The 15,415-nt window shown below is 36.6% G+C and overlaps 1 protein-coding gene across 1 annotated transcript in view; it reads right to left on the bottom strand.

The window, feature by feature from the left end:
- The window catches only part of DKK2 (dickkopf WNT signaling pathway inhibitor 2), a 121,635-nt gene extending 106,642 nt beyond the window's left edge, over nt 1-14,993 (bottom strand). The window contains exons 1-2 of the mRNA XM_046940772.1: nt 14,948-14,993; nt 3,152-3,191 (exon numbers count right to left, since the gene is read on the bottom strand). Of these exons, the coding sequence (XP_046796728.1) occupies nt 3,152-3,191; nt 14,948-14,959 (52 nt within the window). The 5' untranslated portion in view covers nt 14,960-14,993. The remainder of the gene's footprint in view (nt 1-3,151; nt 3,192-14,947) is intronic.
- Between the last annotated feature and the right edge of the window lie 422 nt (nt 14,994-15,415).

Genomic DNA, 15,415 nt, shown 5'->3' with positions numbered 1-15,415 from the left:
GCTGCAGTTCTTTTTAGCATCTTGTCTATAGGAAACAATCCTAGCCTTTTCATTTTGATTTTATACTGGCACGAGCAATTTTCTACAGGGTAACTAGCACAAGGCATTAGTCTAAATGATACAGCTTAGTAGGTTCCCATGCAGACTTTTAATGTTTTCCATGTGATCCTTCACTCTTTACGTTCTAGCGTACAGTTGCAAACACAGCTACATACTAGGCTGTCTATAGTAACATATTTATCAATCTAGGTCAGTCAACACAAGTTATTAGTGTACATAATGAATGCAACTACATTTTACCCTAAATCTTTGGACAACATAAAAATACTCAGTATCCTAGCAGATTCATTGATGAATCCACATATGTCTAAATTTCCTTCTTTATTTCTTCAGAAGCTCCTTTTTACCACTATGTAAGGTACCACTACTCTCTACCTGATGATCTGTCATGAACCTCAGCTGAAAAAACATGCTGTCAAACTACTACACTGAATATAAATCCATTAAAGGTGTGTACTTGGAAAGGGAAAGGATAGCCATTTAAATTCTATCTCTAGGCTGTAAATTCCTAAATAAAAGTAGAAGTGTGTTATGAAATAAAGCTGCTCCAGAAGTCAGAATAGCTGAATCAAAGAAGTAATAGGACTGTGTTCCCTTTGCACTGGAAATATTCAGACTAGGAGCACTCGAGGAACGAAAGAGAATGATTTGTGCCACTCAGGATTTTTTCCTTTGTCAAAGAAATTCCTCAGGAGCCTTTGTCATTGTGTTTGCAGATTCTCTGTGACAGGGCAACTAAACAAAGCATCGGAAATTGATGAAAGCAAAGGAAATTGATGAACAAATCAAAACCCAGTACAAACAGGGAAGACCAGCTTGTTCCTCAGCTGCTGCAACCTGGAAAAGCTACTTGGAAAAGGGGTTCTGACTTGACATTAAGGAGGTGTAAAATGAAGACATCTTTCTAGAGCTCAGGGAGGGACAAAAAAGAGAAACAAAAGGAATTAGTGCTGAGTCTAGTCTCCAGAGTCATGGACCACCATGCAAGAAATGCTTTGTACAAGGATGAAAACAAGTCATATGTTGCACAACCTGCAGTGTTCTTAAGTAGTGATCAATGAAAGTTCTGGGCTGGATCTGATAACTGTGAGATCTCTATATTATTGCAACAGTGAGTCTTAGAAACATTTGAGGAAAAGCCATGAAGAAAGGGAGAAAGGAGCTGCAAGTCTCACTGTAAGTCTCACTCCAGCTGCTAAAACTAGCTCTCACAAACGAGCAGCTGTATGGAGACAGAATTTTTGAGTGACCTTTAGGGATCACTCCTATAACCACAAATGCTATTTTTATATCCTCACCAAAGCAAAAATAAGTCTACTAATAGACTTTTTTTCTTTACCCTAAGAGCATATGCAGCTAGGCTTGAGATGTGCTGCAACTGCTGCTTCTAGAGCTATGTCCTGTTCCTGTCCTTCCATAACTGTTCCTTCACGCTAACAGTCATTAACTATTCAGCTCAATTTCAAGTAAACGTTACTACTACAAGCATAGAGCTGTCCAAAATCAGGCCATTTGTTTCAGAAATTAAGTATGAATAAACCATAAAGTCTATCTTGAGACCATAACTTTTTCAGCATATTTAATGAGAGGTGGGCCTAGGTAGCAACAAGACCTTGATTTCTAGATTGATTTCTACACAAGTATTTGTCACAGAGCATTCAGACATATATTGAAATTAAACATTTATTAGGGTTTCTTTTGTAAGTAACCTCAGGTTTTGGTATCTTTTAGCAATTTACCAGAAATATGATATTTCAATGAATATTAGGAATCCCTCTGGTAAAGTGCACTGTACTGTCACTACTTTACATGTTATGAAACATACGAAAAGTAATTTCACAGACTAAAAGTAACAAAAGTCACATTGCTTTATCAGAGTAGAGAAATGCCTCCCTGACAGATGCATTTATTAATGTAATACAAAGACTGTGACAACATTAACTATTAGGGAGAAGCTCAGGCTTGAAAATTGTTCAAGTGCTAGGCAAATAAGCTTGTAACCCTGTATTTTCTCCCTGTGACAAATTTCCCACTGACTTCAGGGCACGATTCTTTTACCCCCGAATAAGGAGGAGAACCCTCCCTAAGACAGACACTACAATACAAGGCTTTTTGAACAATTTCTCTGGTATCTAGCATATGCTAATAGAGGTGACCCTAGATTGTTCACCAAAGTAATCCATCTTGGAAGGTTTAGCTCTATGTAGATATTATACTGTTGGGTTTTTTTGAAATTTGATATATAGGAGCCCTGTGATATTATCAAGTTACAATTCATTTGTTCTTTATTTATATATACACACATACTTTTTTTTTTTTACTTTATGTACAAATGTTTTTAAGAATTCATAATTATAGCTACTTATGCTGCACAACTAACCCTATGCACATTCGAGTGACAATAGAAAAGATCATATTTTCTAGTGAATTAAAAGTCATAACTTTCAAGGATGACAAATTATTGAAAGTTTTTACTCTAATGTACTTCATGTGTGTGCAGGAAATAAGTAAGAAAAAAATCAAGCATCCACACCCTTCCCTCAAACCAGGCTCAGCAAGCAAGGATCTCTAAAAGTGGAGTAACACCCCAAACGTCAGAATCTTTGCCAAACACTGCTGAGCAGCAACACTCAAGCATTTTAGTGGGAAAAGAGGTGATAACAAATGACATGTGGAACAACATCTATTGCTGCTTTGGAATATTTGCGGTGAATTGCAGATAACTTGGAAAGTAGGCCTTGATGCTCCGTACATCCAAGTCACATTCTTATCTCTTCCATTTTAACCTTACTGCTCCACTGAGTTATGAACCTTTCAGCTGGTCACATATTGTTTACTTAACACAGCCTGGACTGCTCACTTGTGTAATTTAATAAAATAGAGCACAATACCTTACTAGAAAATACCAGAGGTCATACAACCTGCTCGTGCTTTTTAAACATAATGGACGTGATCAGATGGAAAAGACTCCCATCCATACTGAAGACCTAGACGAAATAGCTTAAAAATCCATTTGCAAAGCAAAGCTCACATCAAAGAAGAAAAAAGACAGAAAATAATTGCAGAAAAAAAGATAAAAATGAAAACTCACCACCATTAGCCACTTGGTTTCTGGGTGTTGTTCTCTTTTCCTGTGAAAACAAAAGCATCATGTCAGACACCTGACTTGAATCTGCTACACAAAATATTCAATGATTAAATGTCTTGCTATCCATCTGTCTCCAATTTAGTGTACTGCTTCCCTCCACATTATTCTAAAACAGCTGGAGAATTATGTTATCCATGGCCCAATGCTGCTAAGCTGGACCAAGCCATTACAGCCAAAGATCTGACCAGTTAGCATTCTCAGATGAATATTTTCAGTTCCAGCTCTTTTATTCAGACTTCAGATGATGCATCTTTGAGTCTTTCTTGCAAAAGAGCTGTTTCTTAGTATTATACTGTCAACAGAATGACAGTATCTAATAAAAATCTACAATAATATGAATATTTTCAACAAACAAATTTAGTGCTGCAAAACAGGAGATTGGTTGTGCCCTATTTTGTTCCTTTTCTGCCATATTATGTAACACAGAAGACCAAGAAGCCAGAAGTAATAAGACAGTTGAAAAATTCCATGTCTTTAGAATTCTGTAGGATACTACCTAACTGACCAACTATGACCACATTTTTACATACACTCATTCATTTTCTAATAGATATGTTTGAATAATCAATGAAGTAAAAAAGGCTAGCTGCAATAGAGTTTTGATAGGTAAAATTGGGAAACGACAGTAAAATCTAAATTTCAAATAAGCCATAATTTATTGAACAGTGTATATAGAGTTTGTATACATGTATTGATATACAAAAGCTCAGCAGTGAAAAATCACTATCACGTTTAATAAAAGATTCTAATCACGAAGGAGGGGGGGGAGGGAGGATGTTTCTTTCTCGGATACAGAAAGGAAAACAAGTTACACAAGTTTTCCTGGATGCAACTTTACACTACAATCCTTATTTTGGTTTAAATGCAAATTTTATGATCTACTTCCAGCTGCCTAAAATCTATAAATAAAAAAAAAAAAGAAAGAAAAAAAAAACCAAAACCACATGGAACACCAATCACAAAATGAAATAAAGATTTCTTTTATCCTGAGATATATTTTGTGTATAATAAAAATGTATTGTAAAAATTGTACACTGAGAGAATAACTCTTCTAGTCTTGGTAAAATGTTAGCTGCTCAACTTCCCATACGGATCAGCATCACCCATCTGATTTTGTACAAATACGTCATTTCACGTTTTCTTTATATTTTTTCTACCATTGTTATTTATCCCAGTTACTGTGATCCTTAGTTATCCTATTTTTCCACAGGTATCTCAACAGATTATTTTGAGGAAAACATGTACTGGGCTATATAGCTGGAGATCCAGGCTCAAAGAGTGGATGGAATTGAAATTTTTGGTCACAAATGTGACTGAAAGATGAACTGGAGGGAGGAATACAAGTACCAGTAAGTACATCAAGAATTAGATGTAGCTCAGCATTATATGCATTTACATTTTCAGCAATGCATTTTCAAGATATGGGAAACTTCTCAATAGAATAAACTCACATCTAAAGAGAGAAATCCTGCTTTACAAGATGATTTATCATCAACTGACATTTTAATTTTTGTGAGTGGATTCCATAATAAGCAGACTCACTGACATTTATAATTGTGAATACTACCCAACCTATGAGGTTTTGTGTATATGTACAAGGAGGATAGTGTGTAGAACTGGAAAAGACTGTAGGAAATTGTTCCGTTTCCATTCCTTGCGGTGTTAGAGAACTGGCAGAATCTGTAGTGAATATTTTAGGTATCGCCTACCTTGTTGTGGAATACAGGAATAAATGGATTACAGTTTGATATGGTTTTTTAGCCCTAATTTCTATAATAGCAGTAATAGAGAAAACACTTCAACATCTGTATTCTGAGCATTGATGTTAGCATTGGCAGCACAGCCTGAACATATAGTAGAATCTGAAGCATGCCAATTCTCCTAGCAGCATTAACACAAGTAATATCTGTTTTATTGGTATTGATATTGACTGAAGTAGAAAGATCAATGATAAAAACTGACCCCTTTGCTTGTCCGTCAGTAACATACCCATTTTCTACTCCAGAGACCCTCATGGCACATCTAGATTAGGACCTTGCCTGAACTTGGCATTTATCTGTTACCACCATGTGTTTTTCCCCCACGCATATCATACTTCAACACATACAAGACTATTAGAAAATGCGGTTCTGCTATTACAGTTTGAGTCCATCCTACTGAGTAGACCCATCCTGCTCAGAGCACAGAACCCAGGAACAATTCTCCCTCATAGGAGACCTCTAGCATAGAGTCCTTCTTGGGCATCTGGAGCCTATTCATGGGAGTGTTCTCAGAATCCCTCCACCCTCCACATTTCCAGCAGTTTCCCTGGAGTAATTACAAACAACCTAGTCATACACAAGATAAATAATCCCCAGTTCAATCACTGAACAATTACTGTTGCAATAACCAAGCAAAAGAAAAGATTTGTAAACAATAATATCCAAATCCCAGGAGATAAAAAGAAGGCAAACATCAGATAAGCTCATCAGACTCATTCCCTACTCAGTGAAGCATTAACATTTGTTCTTGGCTTTTCATTAATCATATGCTCTGATGTACATTTATCCAAGTGTATTTTCTTCCTGCAGCTCTGAATGTAGTATAACTTTAGTAATGGAAAAGTAGAGACATTCCTAATAAGTGAAGTGTCAATTTTTCCTGAGTATTCAAGAGTCATATCTGTACATAATATAATAAGTCTCTTGAAAAAAAAAAAAAAAGAAACAGAGCAAAACAACAGCTGCAAGGACAACAACGCTTTTGGAGTTAAGCCACTGTAAATGTCTTTATTTTGCTGAAAATCTTTTGATGAATCATTACTCATTTTAACTGCCAGTGGCTCTGATTAAAGTGATGCACCTCGAACAGCAAAGTTAATCTACAGCTTTTCATCAAGGATGAAATATTTTAAAATAAACCTAAGGTGTATCTTTTATGTCAGTCATTTGCTAGAGGTTAATAAAAACATTAAGGAATAAAGGTAGGCAAACATCACAGTAGTAAGAATTTTTTTTCTGATGAATTGAAATACTGTAATTTCCACAGTTATGAAGTGTTATTCAATCAAACTGGAACACCACATAATCCAACATAACGCCATGAATAAGCTAAAGGAACAAATAAATAACTAGAGGTTGTTACAGATCACTCAAGTAATCTAGGCCATTTGACTAAGGAAGCATTATAATGCAAAAATTATAAACAGATGACTTTTTCCAGCTACAAGGGTGGTAAACAAGGTCATCTACTATATTGCAGATTAAAATAGATTCTTTAAAAAAAAAATAGAGACTCTTAAAAACGCATGTGGATTCTTCTTATCCAATGGAATGATGCAATATTAATTATTTAAAAACAAAAATAAACCAACAAAGAGAAACCTAACCCACAAAGAAAAAGTAAGTTATTCAAACTACAGCAAAGTTTCTGGTAAGATTTTATTAGAAAAGCCTCATGTGGGCACTCTTTTGATTTCATTTTCCATGGTTGACCTGCAATTTCATATTGCAGGCGAGTAATCAGAAATATAAGTTTTCATCTACAAAAATATTGTTTGTTACCCTTTCTACCTATAGGATTTATATGTAGGTAGTTACTTGTATATAATTGCTCAATATTATCCAACCAAAAAAAAGATCATTTTATTCATTTAAAAAATCCAAATTAAGCAAATCACACACTAATTAGTGAAAACTCAAAGAGAAACAATAACTAAACATGACAGTAGGAAGGATGTACTTAGATCTAGCTTTTAGAGATGTGAAACGTAAAAATATTCACTTAGCTTCCAAAACATCTCACAGAGCAGACTCTGGGCACTACACAGAGCTTAATACCAAATACACAACATTTCATACAGGTAACCACAGAACAGAAATGTCATTCAAAACTGCTAGCATTCATGTTAGCAAGTTCTAAAGTAGACAGCTAGAAAAAGAATTTTAGAAAGGCAACAAAGTTGTCCTTTTCTACAAATTCAAGATAGATTCCCCAGTGAGTTCTTCCTGGTGCAGCCAGAGTTCCAGCAAAGAGGAGGGAATCTGGAGGATAGACCACCATCCTGAAAGCTGGAATGAGATGAAAGATGATAGGCGTGTGAAATTGAAAAGGCAGAGAGGAGGGTAGCAGTCAATGAATACAACAGTATACACTCTTGGCTTTTCTCTCTCAGATATCGTCTTCACTTTCTGTCATAAGCCCATGTTTTAAACAATTGCACAAACTAACACTGCTGTATTTTATGCAAGAAGAACCAATGTCCAGCAGAGAACATAAAAACGTCCTGACTCAGAAGCTGAAATGTCTTTTTAATGTTGTGCTCCGATCCTCTGACCTTCCATCCCTTTCAAATGAGCCTTTATGCTTCTAGGACAGCTCTATTTGGCCCATGAAAAGTTTACAGGCATTGGTATTTGTCACTTAAAAGTAATATTCAGTTGATGTTTTAAAGCATTCCAAATTGTCTCCTTCATTGTTGGAGCTATCACAGAATACATGTGATCAAGGTATACCAAGAGAAAGCACTGGGTCTGAACCAAAGTACCCATGTTCCCTGTGCTATTGCTTTCTCCTACAGGAAGAAACAGAAGACAGACAAGAAGAGAAACTAGTAACATCTCTGACCTACAACATTGGGAATTGCTTTGTTCCCATTCCCTGCTCTCACAGTCTCTTATGGCTTCTCTGCATCTCTTCCTTCTCTTCACGAGGCTATCAAAAATAGGACCTTGTTATCTCTAGGCATTTGGGAGGATAAATACAAGAAAACTTGCATGTTAATTAATAAAGCATTTGGGAACCAAATTTGCATTTCCTAACAGTGAGCTACATTTTGTAAGGATTATTTCTTACCCTAAGCAGGTTGTTTCAAATAGCTGTGCCCTGCAATAGGCTCCAGAAGAGTGCCTCTGTTTTTGTTCCTAAACACACTTTGTGTGTTCTGGAGAAGAACAACTAAGAAATGTTTTCTTATTAATAGTTTCCATTTGATCTGCCATCATTAATTGAAGAACACACTATTTCATTATGTTTCTCTTCCTGGCAGCCTGTACAGTAACTGCACACAGTAGCTAGAGACAAGTGGACTAGCAGTGCTGGAATGATGAACAGGAAGGATGAACAATTTGTAAATTAATCTCTTCTTCTAGTGGTAACAAACAACTGAAGTATTTATATTTTTAAAAAAAAGGTTTATACCAGTGCCACACAATGAATCATGTCAACCTATTATGACAGAGTTTGTATCATTCAAATAATGAATGACCTCCAGCTTTTTCTTGAAGTTCATTATTCTCCAAACTTGATTTTCATGGGGGTCCAAAGGAAAATAAAAAGATTCTTTAGTAAGAGATGCCAATTTCAGGTGGAGATTAGAGTTTTTATTACATTGTTCTGATTGTACATGACACTGGAGAATCAACTAGATCAATTCCAAAATGTGGTTTGTTAGTGGGGTTGGACTGCTTGTGGTATGTAGCACAGAAGTCATGCCTGTGAGAGAAAAAAGAAAAAATAGCCCAAAGAATGTGGACACAAAGACTGTTTTTTCCTTACTATAAAAGTCAATCCTCTTATTGTGGTGACAACTAAGTATTTTTCTTCTGTTTTCCTGAACCAAATCTTCAGAAATATCACACTACAGATTTTAACTGCAGATGAGTTGTTATTTTTCTTTAAATGTAAATAAATCTTTCTTATTAAAATGCAGGAACTACCTCTTAACATCCAGATTAGTAGGTGGGTTAATATATGTCAATATATGCCACGTGCTGAGATCTTCAGAAAAGCCAAATTGGATAAACCGAAGTCCTTTCTATAGACATACACACAAAACAGAAGAAATATATATATGCACAAACAAAAACCTGCATATTCACCAGGACAACAATGACAAGGAAGGAAAACATAATAGTATTGAAGGTTAAGAACAGCGCATCAAAAAGCATGACAAAGAAGAGATGAGCAGTAGTAGCTTAAAGTGTTGTGAAAACAAAACTGTTTCTTACTGTTTTAAAATTTCTACCTGAGACAAGAAAGAAAATGTCCTTTTTTTTTTTTTTCCCCCATGTCTACACCTTGACAAAAGGTGGTTAAAAAAAAATTCCACACAGGACTAGCAATAGCAAAAAAATGCTCAAAACATGAGAAATAAGGCATAAGGTAGTCTAGATGAAGGCAAACAGCTCTTTCTTTGTATAAGGTTCTTGAACGGGAACCCTGGAATAGCATCATTCTTGACAGTCTTTTTTCTTTAGCACTTTTATGAAAGTTCTATCAGGGCTGCTTCAAAAATAATGCCTACTAAAAAAAAATGCATAGCTAATGGTAGTGACTATGTTGAAAAAGATTTTTTTGTAGCTGAGAATTTGTTCCTTCAAATAGTATTATTGTGCTGTTTGCATCTGTTGTAGCTTCCATGAAAATAAGTAGGAGGCATTACTTTAAGAACAAATACGCACAACCAACTACGTCATCAGATACCACATGAATGAAGGAAAAGGATCTTAATATGTTTGAAACAGTCACTTTTGGGGAATGGTTACCTTCTTTTTGATGCATGATGTGAAACCTGGGGAGAAGGGAGAGTGGGACTACTCTATATCACACCTAAGAAGATTTCTTGCAACAAATTATTACACTGATCTGTTTATCTGACTTGTTAATACTTCTTAATACTTGTTAATCTCGTTAATACTCAGCCAACACAAGCAAGCATAACTCTGATTATCATTTTAGGCCACCAATTTATGCAAAGGAACACACATATTCCTGATACATCTTGGATTCCCCACCAGCATAATCACATGAGCACGGAACTACCCCTGTTAACCACAGCACTCTGACAGGCAGCTGCATAAACCCAGACAAGATTGTAGTGTGAATACAGCAACGGCATTTATGGTATAAACCTTCTTCACCCACAATTCAGTCACTTCTGTGTAAGTCACAGTCCCTCTGGGCTTGTTCCTGGATTTCAATGCTACCTAGAACTCCTAAAATCTACAGTTTAAGTGGTGAAATACATCACAACAAAATTTCATTTAACTGCTGGCTTTAGAAACATATTTTAAACTCCAGATCAGGTCAACGTACCCCTGATTGTGCAAGATTTTTCCACATGCAATCAATTTTTTTGACACTCCTACTTAAAAATAAGAAAAGACATCAAATGACAGGGTTTAGTCAGGAGAAACTATTCCACAGTCTGATCCATCTCATCATTTGGATTTTTTTCCCCCAGATGTTTTGTCTAGAATTTTTCACCATTTTGCAATCCACTATTTCCAGTTACAGCACCTTTTTTCAAGATCAAGTTTTTTGCCCTCTCTGTAATCTACACACATCAAATATGCAAAGTCACCATTATATATCGTGGAAATCATTTGGTCAAACTTTCTCATGCACTGTTGCTTTTATCTTTCTTTCTTAATATGTTCTTCCACCTGTCTTCTTCATAGGCCACATTTGAGAGCAAACATCAAAAAATGCAAGGAAGAAAGATATAATATCAATTTTTTTTCCAGCTAACTCCATTATTAAAACTCATTCAAGATTGTCCTAGAAGAATATTTCCATAGATGGAAGATAACCGGTTATGAATAGTAACAAACAATATAAAACAAAGCCATTTATCTCCTTTGTTTGGAGCACTTAATTCTAAATATTTCCAGTAATTTTCCATGGCTGACACACAAGAAACTGATGATATATGGGCTCGCACCAAAAGCCTGCATGATGGGTGGCTCTTAGAGCTGAAAGCAAGGGTAAGTACCACAGAAGTGAGAGCAGTGTCTTAGAGGCTGATCATGCAGTAAGAGCTATTCACATGACAGAGGAGGAACAAACATCCAGAAGGCAAATCCAGACATATTTAAGGAGCACTGAATCTCGAGGATGAGCCTAGTATTGTAAGGATTAATGCAATATTAACAGTTCATATGACAGAAACTTCAACAAAGAATGTTAGTATCGTGCCATGACAGGTATCTTTTAGATGCACCCAAAACAGCAAGCTCTAAGCCAGTGAAGAAAAGTACTACTGTGCATCAGACTGACAGAGTCCTAAGATAGTCAGTAGTCAAAGTCTACTCAGCTTTAAGTCTTTTGCTGTGCACATATAAACTAATTTTAATTGAATAGCTTAGATATGTCACAAGTTGTAAGCATTCTTCCCATCACGGTGGGGCATACCCAACCCTAGCTAAAGATGTAGATTGTATCTTTTTCTTCCACTTAGAATATGAGAATTATGCACCTGTATGGAATTGTATATATTCATATATACACACACATTTCATATACGTGGACCTAGGGTTCAAATTTGAGGGTGACTTTGGTCCATGGTTTTTTAGATCCATATTTGAATCTAGGGGAGTAAGTGCAGAAAATGGAAGGATTTGTTGTTCTATTGTGCAGCAACATAGAACTGATACATCACTTGTGTAAATAAACAAAGGAAATAAAAGTACATTTACATTAAAAACTGAGCTATACTGGGTTTGAACTTTTTTAAAAATTAGAAAACAGTTAAAAGCAATGCTCTACAGATGCCATACACACATTTTATCTATTTAGACTCAAATACCTCTCACCTGTGAAACTATGCTGTTTCAAACAACTCCCAGCAAAATCACAACCCTTTGTGTACTTGTGGGGACAAAAAACCTTCATATATCCAAGTTCATTTATTTGCACACAGGGATTTCTGCTTCCTTCACCTGAACAGACCATCTCTTAGAAATGCTAAGACTATCAAAGGAAGAAATTCACAGCTTTCATGTTTCTTACATAGCATTACATGTGGCTAATGCAACAAAAACCTGTTCTGCAAAAGGACAGAATTTGCCTTCAGAGTAGTGGGCCACATTACTGACAATCTAGGGTGCATTAGTCCCAGCACTGCTAGCCAGTCAAGGGCATTATCTCACTCTGCTCCATACTGGTGTGGCCTCACCTTAAGCCCCGCACGCAGGTGTAGGCGCTACAATATAAGAAGAACATAAAACTATTAGAGAGCCTCCAGATGAGGACTACAAAGACAGTAAACAGTCTTAGAGGGGAAGACGCACTGAAGAGCGGTTAATGTCTCCGGGTTTGCTCAGCCCAGAGCAGAGGAGGCTGAGGGGACACCTCATGGCAGCTGCAGCTCCTCACAGGGAGCGCAGGGGCAGCACTGAGCTCTGCTCTCTGGTGTCAGCAACAGGACTCAAGGGAACGGTATGCAGGTGTGTCAGGGGAGGGTCAGGTTTGGTGTTTGGTTCTTCACCAGAGGGCTACGGGCATGTAACAGGCTCCCCAGAGCAGAGATCGCAGCCCCAGGCTGCCGGAGTTCAAGGAGCATCTGGGCACAGCTCTCAGAAATATGGTTTGAATTTTGAGTGGTCCTGTGAGGAGCCGGGAGTTGGACTCAGTGATCCTTGTGGATTTCTTCCAACTCAGGATATTCTATGAAATTTCACTGTTACCCAAAGGCAGAGCCAATGCCTGCAAACCACAGACTCACTATGAACTGTACAACAAGATGATTATTCCCTTTCCCAACCTGAAATCTACATTAAAAGGGGTAATCAAAGATAAGAGGACTGTACCTAACAATATACAAGACAACCAATTTTTTGAAAGCAAGTTCTTTTGAACACTTTCCATCTAGCATTTTCCTCTCTCTGAGTGCCAACTCCAGAGGTTATGCAGTATGAAGGATTATTTCATGCAGAAGCAGAAGTCTATAAAGATAAGTGAATTTGAAGCCTTTATAGATAGTTTTTGAATGGTGGGTTCCTGAATTCTCTCTACTAATACATTAGTGCATTACAGATAAAATCTTAAACACATTTAATGTCATTTCCTTCTTGCCTGGAATAAATTTTAAGAATTGGTGCAGTATATAGTTCAGTAATTTAGCTAATTTATTAATTGGCTAGAACAGTAACCAGTTAAAAATTAAGGGAGTAGAATCATTTTAATAGATGTACTACTTTATCTGTGGCCCCATGAAACTGTAAAAACGTTTCTACAATTCTGTCATTTAAGAACTAGGACCATTAGTATGAGAAATGCATGGGATGTTAGTTAGGAATACAGACTTACATAGAAACTAACCTGATAACACAGTAAAATGAGTGAGATTTGTAAGCTTCAGAACATAACCACTATGCTTATTTACCAAGAATTAGAAAAGGACTTGAGAAGCAAATAAGGTAATAAATACATAAACATAGGGGTGCTATACTTTTTGAAATCTGGCTGTTCTTAAGAGTTGAGATGTAACCCTCTAGATCCATCACATAATACTTGAATGCAACTACTGGCAGGAACAAAAGGTCTCAGAACCTAGCCTAGAGTTGAAAAATACCTGTATAAATATTTATATCAGCTTTTCACATGTTGACACAGTACACAGGACTGTAACGTTATGAGTATAGAAAAAGAAAAAAAAAACTTCCTAATCTCACTGCAATAGCCTTCTCCTCACTAACCTTAGAGTCTCATATCATTTCTTTAACAAAGTGCTATAATTAAAATGGTCTTAAAATGAGTTTGCACCGCCCTTCCTATTGTTAGAGTAATTTGCAAAGCTCTTCAGTCTCAAAAAAACTTAAGGTCACCCTATTTTAGAACCACATAACTTCAAATTTCAGTCCCCTCCCTCAACATCCAGAGCTTGGTGACATACACAAGATCAAACAAGCCCAGTGAAGGACTCTTAAAACAATCACTTCCGTAACCCATCTCGTGTATCAGCTTGAAGCAATTCAGCAAAAGCAGACATATCAGCAACATAAACAATTTTGTCTGTTTGACAAAATAAGCTAGATTTTTCTCATTTCTAACCTTGTAGCTCTACCTGCCAAAAGCTACAAGCTTTATAAACCAAATATATATGTACATATATATCTAATGGAGACTGATGTTCATCAGGAGGGTCACAAATGGACAGAGTAGGTAAAAGCTTCCAGGTCATGGGCACACACAAATCTGTGAGAAAACCTGAGAAACAGGATAGTCTGTTCTCAAAATTGAAACAAAGCTTTAAGTGACTAACACAGCATCACAGCTACAAATTAAAAACTCCTTAATATAATTGTTTCTGTATTAACAAAATCCAGCCCAATTTCAGCAAAAGTTTTTGGTGTTCTTATTTTTTTCCTTTTTCTCCCTAATGCAACTTTAATTCAAAGCAATTGGGAAAAACACTGTGGTTTCTGGAGCTATTTAGTCTAACAAAATGTGGGCAGATCCTGCCGATAAAGGAATGATTTAACTGAAATGAATTTCTATAATCAAAAATAAACTAGGATGGGGAAATCCAGACCAGCCTGAATGAAAGAGCACTTTAAAAACATCAATTATTTGTTGCAGCACAGTTAAATATTAATGTAGCCTCTTTAAACTCCTTCCAGTCAATCACAAAAAATGACAAAACATGGGGCTAGAAGGGAAATAAAATGTAATGTCTGGATAACTTCCCCTCTCTGTTACATCTAAATACTGGAAAGACTAAAATAATTTACACGCATGCAGGACAGAATCTGGCCTTCAGAAACATATAGTAAAGCCAAGGATTAAACCAATTTTGAGCCCCTGTTAATGGAGAACCTTCCAGCACTGTTCCCTACTGTAATTAGTTTTAGAGAGAGCTTCCTAAGTCAGTTCAATAGCATAAAAAGAGACAGCCACTTTCCCATCACTCAAAAAAAATAAAAATAAAAAAAAATCCCAGAAAAACTAAACAAAAGTAAAAGTAAAAAACCAACTAACCTCTCCTGACATGCATCTGAAGACTCTCCTGGCAGCTCAGCTCCCCACGCAGCAACACTCACTACACTGGCTGCAGCTGAAAGTCATTAAAGGAGATGAGGAACACCTGGTCTTCCCTCACCAGCTGAAAACTATCTGTTCTTACCAGAAGGTGCCACAGAGGGTCTTGGTTGCTAACCTACAGATGTTTTGGGATACTATTTAAATGTTCAGACTGGGATGTTTTCCCTGTCTTTCTAATTCAAACCTGCAATTCTAGGAGTTAGCTATTCCCCCTGTGTCAGAAGATTGAGCAGAAGAGTTAAGCAGGTCAGTACAGCAAGACAATATCTCTGGTACTACCTGCTAGGACAGGTCACACAACTCCTACCCTCTAGAAACCACAGTTCTTCAGTTGTTTGTAATCTGGTCAGTCCTACTTCAGCTTACTGGTTACATCACGCTTGTAGGAGAAAATATCTTCAAAGC

Source organism: Gallus gallus, chromosome 4, assembly GCF_016699485.2.
Source record: "Gallus gallus isolate bGalGal1 chromosome 4, bGalGal1.mat.broiler.GRCg7b, whole genome shotgun sequence".
Taxonomy (NCBI): domain Eukaryota; kingdom Metazoa; phylum Chordata; class Aves; order Galliformes; family Phasianidae; genus Gallus; species Gallus gallus.
This window is presented reverse-complemented; position numbering and strand designations above follow the sequence as displayed.